The 7,602-nt window shown below is 38.7% G+C and overlaps 1 protein-coding gene across 1 annotated transcript; it reads right to left on the reverse strand.

Moving 5' to 3' along the window:
* Nucleotides 1-6,469: 6,469 nt before the first annotated feature.
* On the reverse strand, nucleotides 6,470-7,351 carry LOC137002083 (PI-actitoxin-Avd5a-like). Its single transcript, XM_067361614.1, has 4 exons — nucleotides 7,208-7,351; nucleotides 6,827-6,852; nucleotides 6,645-6,751; nucleotides 6,470-6,567 (listed from the first exon to the last, which is right to left on the reverse strand). Exons 1-4 carry the CDS (start codon nucleotides 7,245-7,247, stop codon nucleotides 6,486-6,488), a joined length of 255 nt encoding a protein of 84 aa, XP_067217715.1. The 5' UTR covers nucleotides 7,248-7,351; the 3' UTR covers nucleotides 6,470-6,485.
* Nucleotides 7,352-7,602: the final 251 nt, after the last annotated feature.

The following is a 7,602-nucleotide window of genomic DNA, read 5'->3' on the forward strand; positions in this document are numbered from 1 at the left end:
TTGAATTGTCAAATTTCTGATGGCCACCATAGCGATTTGGATTTGCACATCATAATGTTAAAATAAAGGTCCTAAAATGGGATTTACACAGTGGTGCAACTGAAGAACTATTTTTAGTTCCTAAAATAACCTTTCAGTGATCAGCTCTTAAAAGAATCACGTTTTCTTAATGTGAAGAACATTTTAATAATCTAAAAAAAAAACACTATGAAGTAACGTGCAGTGAAGGTTCCTCATGGAAACCTATAGATGTATATAATGTGGATTTAATTAAAAGTGTATCTTGATTAACTGTGTTCTTAGGTCGGAGAGAAAAAATCTAGAAACGAATGTTCGTGACATCTGTCGCATTTCCTAAACTTATACAGAGTTTAATAAAATATGTAAAAATATTTTGATTAAGAATTTTGACTAAACGACTTTATGCAACAACTGAATGCATATATTAACATTAATTATAGGCTATAAATGGGTTAAATGTTTGCCTAACCTGCTGGGTAGTTTTATTTAACTCAGGTATTGTTTTAAAATGTCTGGCTTAAAATTAACCCAAAATATGTTGGAAATTTAAAATCAGACGCATAATTGCAAGAAGCAACAATAATAATCACAAGGTTAACAGCATTTTTTTAGAGTGTAGTACCTAAACTCTGGAATTCCTTGCCATACGAAATGAAGAATCCTTGCACATTTTTAAATCCAGTTTAAAAACATTTTTTTTTTTTTTTTTTAGGGAAGCTTTTATGTGATTTTATTTTAAGTTGCTTTTAGTTGTATTTTTAATTCTGTACTACTTAAACTTTTTTTTTTTTTTTTTTTTGTTATATTCTGTTGTGATTTTCTGTTTCTATGTACAGCGCTTTGAGAAGCTGCTTTTGAGGGCGCTATATAAAATAAAGTTATTATAGTAAATAATACCTAGTAAATGAATGAAATAAACTCTTTGTTACTTACGCAGAGAAAGAGATTAATATATTCATTTTCATAGATCAGTCACATTTTTAAAAAATGCGTTTCGATGCTCTTGCATATTGTTCCATTCTAGAACGCATCAGTGACGACATGCCACTTGCGATCGTCTTCATTAGCGCCAGCAGAATCCTAGAGACAAGATAGACATAAATACAGAATCTCCGACGAGGTTTTATATGCGAGTAGAAACACATGTGAGAGTCGTGAGTCTTCAGAGAAAATTCGTGCCAGTTTAAAGAGAAAAAAACGATAAAAGCACAGTTTACAGACCATTTTTACGCACCGTGTCCCGATTTGACAAACCTTCCTCAGACATTACTTTGTGTTACATTACTGTGTAGACATGAACCATGAGGATCCTGTAGACAACAGCTCAACAGGTGAGATCCAAATTACTTTTGAAACCGAGACATTTCATGTTCCTTGAGCTCCAGCATTGAAGTCGCAATAGTCTTTTAATCCCTATTGTCTTATTTCGGAGTGAAACTGCTTCTCGAATCAAGAACAAATGTAAGAAAGAAGAAAAGTCCGTTGGTGCTTCAGTGACTACTTCACTCAGAGAAGCTGTCAATAATGACGTCAAAACCCATGTTTTTATAGCATCAAATAACTAACTAAAAACAAACTTATTTAAAGAACGAACACTTTCACTAATATCTGCGTGATTAAAAACTGCCTAAAATGACAGAAATCATCTTTGTAAAAAAAAATTGTGTAATTTGACTGGAGTCCACGAGACCGAAGGGTGTCCCATTTGTCAATTTCAGGTTTCAGAAGAGTGCTCAAGAGCGCCCCCTTTGCGGTCAATATGCGCCTTCAATTGCGCACTTTTGCCGAGCACTGGTGCGAGATCCACAGCAGACTTCTACCCGACACTCTATGGCCCGGTCCCAAATGGCACCCTAACCCCTCACGGTCTTCCTCTGAGTCTGCAATTTTTGTGATGTAACAGCACTTTGACTGTCGGCTGCGCTCGTGAGCACCCTTCTGAAACTTAAAACTGACAAATGGGACACTCTACGGCAGTGGTCGGCAATAGGCCCGCCAGCAATATCTGGCTCGCGCCCACTGCCAGATTATTTTGATAGCAGCTGGTTCTGAAATAGATCTTTGTCTCGTGGTGCCGTCTAATATTATCACCATGTTTAAACCAGACTCGTCGCCGCAACAGCTAAAAGCTGTCTACACTGAATGCGACAAACAGACCGTTGCAAAGCACGTGTACTGTCAGAAATAGAACCGGGAATCCGTTCACTGTCTGGAATGTGTTTTGCCGCGCCGCGCCACATCCAGCATAGACAATATCATTATAATGGGTTCTATTATCTTTTGTAGCGACGCGTCACGTCGTTCGCGTCCGGTGTCAGTGTTATATTCTTTGAAAACGACAACAACTTTGTTGCAGATAAGACACGGCGTCTTTGCATTTACAAAACGGGTAGGAATAGGATAAATACATTGTCTTTCCATTCTTCTTTGTATGCCATAATTTCGCTGACAACTTTCCTCTTTAGACTCTTTGATAGTGTAATTTTCTCTCACCAACTAGCTTAAATGTTAACATCACTGTACCTCCATGCAAACAAGTTTAGTGCATGAGGATGCCAATGAATAATTCTGAGTGTAAAAGATTTTAGAAGGCTACATCAAATAATTATTACAATAAGTTAGGATCCACTGTGTAACAAGCAAATAAAATGTTATACACTTTTATTCACAATATGGAAAGAGGAAATAAAACATGTTTTGTTAAGAGCATGCATGACTCAAACATGCCATTAGGCTTATTCAAATTATGCATTCCACATCTCCGACATGTTTATTTTTTAGCAAGGCGGTCTGTGTTGCAAGTTGGTGAATGAAGATACTTGCCAGGTTACTTGTCACTACTCTGCTTTATTAATTTATCCAGTGTAAACCCCGGACACAGACACACAAATGTGGCTTTTTGTTAATGACTGTACAGGATTTAGAGTAACAGCTTAATACCAGTTACAGAAGACACCGTTACAGTCTGTCACAGGCAATCCTAGTTGCATTTTTCAATTAATTTCTTAAAGGTGCTCTAAGCGATGTCACACGTTTTGTAGGCCATTTTTTAGTCACATACAGCAAACTTCTCCTCACTATCTGCTAGCTGCCTGTCCCCTGAACACACTGTAAAAAATGCGGCCTCTGTAGTCGCCACAAGCTCCAAAAACGACCTGGGGCATATTCTTCGTACGTCACTAACTCGCTTAGCTGGATTTGACTGATGGCGATTTGGTATGATCTTGGATTGTTCGGTTCTTCGACGCTCATCCTGGACTTGCTGTTATAGCAACAGGTCCGTAAGCTCAAACCTGCTCTCGAGCAGGCTTATTTCATGTAAACAGGATTAGATTGCATCTTTTTAAGCGAAGGTGATGTGGGAAAGTAGCAGTGGCTGGGACAGACTTTAAACAAGAGTACCCTAATGTAAACCAGGGACAATAATAATGATTTAAAAATAAATTTGCAAATAATACTATAATGCCGTGTAGTGTCATAATATAGACACTGACAGTTTTACTCTGTGAGAGATTCATTCGTGAGGGAATAATTACGTAATCATTTTTATTGGAGTCTTACACACATGATGTACAGATGTCTATGCCGTACATGCATTTGAACCGCGACAGATATTATGGGAGTGGCTTGATGAAGCGCAGGAGATGCAGATAACTTGATCTTGACCCTTAAGAAACTTTAATTAATGCTGTCAAATATGCTTCAAAAGGTAAATTAGTTGCTAATTACAACATTGAAATAAAAAATTGCATGTACAAATACTAGAAATTGTGATTATAGCCTAAATAATTGGGTAATGTAAAAAAATGAAAAATTGCACATTTCATTTATCTATTATAACATTTATGTCGTTCTTTTGTCATTTATTCGCTTGGCTGTTTCCTTATAAATGTCTAGAAATTCAAGTTTTTCATCAGGTGTCTTTTCTCATTCTATGATGTCATTACGTTGCCGTCTTGACTCCAGCCAATCGTTGCATTGCTGATCGTGGTTTCGTGTATCGATACATCTGCCCTTTTCATGGAACACGCAGGGGGGGGGGGGGTCTAGCTAGCCTCTGTTGTTTGACAACACTTTGGAGTAACTTCCTGTTGACGTTCACCCAGGATCGCTAATCATCCTTTGACTATATTCTGGCTCGCCATCTAGTGGTGAAATTTTTAGTGCCAAACTTAATTGCTGATACGGTCTCATGGACTTAAAGTACACATGCACACTGCAGCCATTGTAAGTCCACAAGACCGAAAGTGCATAGAAGTGTGCCATTTGGGATGCGGTGTAAGTGCCGTTACATCACCAAAGTATGGATTCGTATGAAGACAAGTGTTTAAGGGTGCCATTTGGGATGGGGCCAGACATAACCACAATCTTATTGTGCACTGCTGTGAACACTAAAGCTATCATTAATTATCTTTAAGGTATCACCATACTTAAATGTCAGTGGTGCTCAAAGACTAGTGTGCCCATATGAATATTATGGTAAAATGTTATTTTCATTTAATCTGTGGTCAGATGTTTCTAAAAGTTTTCTTTCATTTTAGAAAAACTTACAAGTCCCCACAAGGCAGGAATCCGTTTATTCTTGCACAGAGCACAGAAGACTGTGGAGAACGGCTTCCTCCGTTTCTGCTGTCAGGACTCAGTGGAGTGTTTTGTGCCTCCACCTTCTAAACCACATTACGCAGGTTTAGAGTCCACAGAAACACAGACTGAAGACACTACACCTGGCTCGGACGTCACGTGCATCTCTGAGCAGCGAACCGAGAGCCTTCGCTTTCAGAGCAGATGTTTGGACTTTGTGTTGCCGGGTGAAGTGCCTGTCGAGACTATTCTACACGAGACCAGAGCCAATATCACTACAATCGACATCACATCCATCGACGAGGACAATGTAGAGAGGATTGACAAATGCATACGTTGGAAGAAGACTCGATCATTCTTCTGGAGAGTTCGTGAGGCTCTGAAGCTGCCGTTACTCTGCGGCGGTGTGGACGCGGTGGAGTCTTTGGTGCCTCTAACAGACTCGACAGACTCTACAGAAGCTCAGTGTGATGACTCTACACAAACACTAGACCTTGAGGAGCTGAGCGATGGGACGTTTGTCTGTTTGGGATGGGAAAATGTTCCAGTACGTAAGTATGACTATTTATATGTAAGTGATAATATAAAACAATAAACATTTACATTAACATAACCTTGTTTTACTTCTTAACATAACACAACACAAATCAACATAGGAGGAATGGCATGATGAGGACGTGAACAACACATGATCAGTGATACCAACATATCTGTGTTAACTGATGTTCCATATGCGCAAAACAGATAAGTGTGTGTGATGTTACAAAAGTGTATGCATGTATGCGTTTTCACAGTCCATTGTCAAAATAAAAGTCCTTTTTATAATTCAAGTCTCTAGTCACAGGGCCTCACTGTGACATTGCCTCAAAAAAGCTTGGACAGGTATAAAGCAGCACTTTCTTTTCTGTGGGATCACCTGTGCCAGAAACCTCAGACTAACAGCCGACTCAATCTGCAAGTGGCGCTGATGCTAATGATGAGCGGCTGTCGTGGTTTGAGCACGCCCAAAAATAATAAATTACAACCGCATCATTTACTTTACAGCAAAAACATCCTGATCCCTGAAATTCTTTTTAAAGCCCAAAAAGTGCCTTCAATTTTGCATTATTTGTAACGCAGTTCTAAAATATCTATAATGAACTGAGTACTTGTGGTAAATATGATGACTATAAAAAGGAGATGTCAATGTGATGAACGGGAAAGTCAAGCCCCTTACGTGATCGCGTCACACTAGAACTAGAAGAACTCAGACCGGTCCTAAAAGGTGCAGTAAGCAATTTCTGAGAAAAACTGTTGATATTTAAAAATCTATCCAAACAAACACACCCCCAAAATGCATGAACATGCAATGCAGGAGTGGATGTCTCGTTATCATAGCTGAATCGAAGCAAAATAATGCTTCATGACAAATAAAAACAAAGAACAACAACAACAAAAAATCTCTTTCTACAGTTTTTCTTCAAATCACCCTCTGTCCTCCCCCATTATGAGTGGACACGCCCCGTACTGCTGATTGGCTCTCTCTCCTCCCCCATAATGTCTTAAATATGACCCTTCATTAATAAACCTGAGAATCTTATAGTACTACACTGTCTTTATATCTGCTTGATCATTCTCTGTCAGCGCCCGTTTCCAACTGATGACTTTGAGTCTACCTGAATGAATCTAACAGGGTGTCAAAAGCTGATATTCTGCCCTCTAGATATGATCCGTGTGAATCCTTCAAAGTAAATCTTCACCTATTTTATCTCATCTTTCCAAGATTCAAGCGAGAAAACGGAACAGCTTCAATATGCAGCATTTATTCAAGGATTAAACCGTTACACATTCAGGTTATAATGAATGAGACACAATGATGCTGACTAAAGGTCTGTTAAGCTGAATTATGCTCCCATTCCTGAGTGTTCCAGCAGATCTTCATCACATCTGCCTTCCTTCACGATAGAGATTTCAGTTTCTGATTCCCTAGAAAAAAGAGAAATTAAAGTCTGAAAGTGATTCTAAACTGTTTTTAAGCCTAAAGTACATTGTTTTAAACTCACTGGTTTGCAGCAAGCAGCACGCATGCATTGCTGTATGTTATTCCATCAGATCCACACACGGGTGAATAGTTCATCGGGCACATGATAGGCTCAGGTGTAGGTTCAGGCTGGTCACATAAAGAAAACAACACTGAGTTATTTGAACATGGAGGGAAGTAATTCTACAGTCTTTATTTACTCACCTTTCTCACTCCATCAGATACGGCCACTGTTTGTGTCAAGAAAGAAAAACAAGGATTAAAGTGTATCATGATATGGCAAGAGGAAATAACTTGTTTTGCCCATACAATGAAAGTCAATGTTGTTTTGTTGGACAAAAACAATATTTCAGTCGTTTTTCAGTGAACCATCTCTTAAATCAAACTTAAAAATGTCTGAATGTGACTTAAATCTTACACATTTTTCATTTGTCCTACTTTAGCAAAAGTGAATTAAGACTTTATTGAACCAATGAAACTCTTCATTATGAAGCAAAACTATCAGTATCAGTGTATATCGCAGGTTCTCACATGACAAATGATCCTAATATCAGTTTTAGTGAATGAAATCATGATATTACTCACCTAGGACACAGAGAAGGACGATGACTCCACGTGCAAACATTGTTCCTGACTTGAGAGTGAACTCACTAAAACTGACAATATGATCTGCCTATTTATACCAATACCGTGTGTCCGCCTCTGAACACAAGTATTGCTCGCTGCAGAGCAAAATTACCTCCAGCTGCACCTCTTTGGAGCTCAAGATTAACCTGTTTAATGGGTGGAGAGGAATGTGGGAGCGGACCGGTGTTACAAGATTTTTGGTTTCTGAGATTTTCCGTATCCGAAGGCGGCACTTACATGAATATTCAGGAGTTTCTCAGACATGCACAAAGCAGAACAACCTTCAATGAGCTCAGCTCGTTGTTATCGTTCTTATTTGTACCTTTTGATGTTTTAAAACTCTTTTATTAGTT

Source organism: Chanodichthys erythropterus, chromosome 1 (genome assembly GCF_024489055.1).
Source record: "Chanodichthys erythropterus isolate Z2021 chromosome 1, ASM2448905v1, whole genome shotgun sequence".
NCBI classification, from domain to species: Eukaryota; Metazoa; Chordata; class Actinopteri; order Cypriniformes; family Xenocyprididae; genus Chanodichthys; species Chanodichthys erythropterus.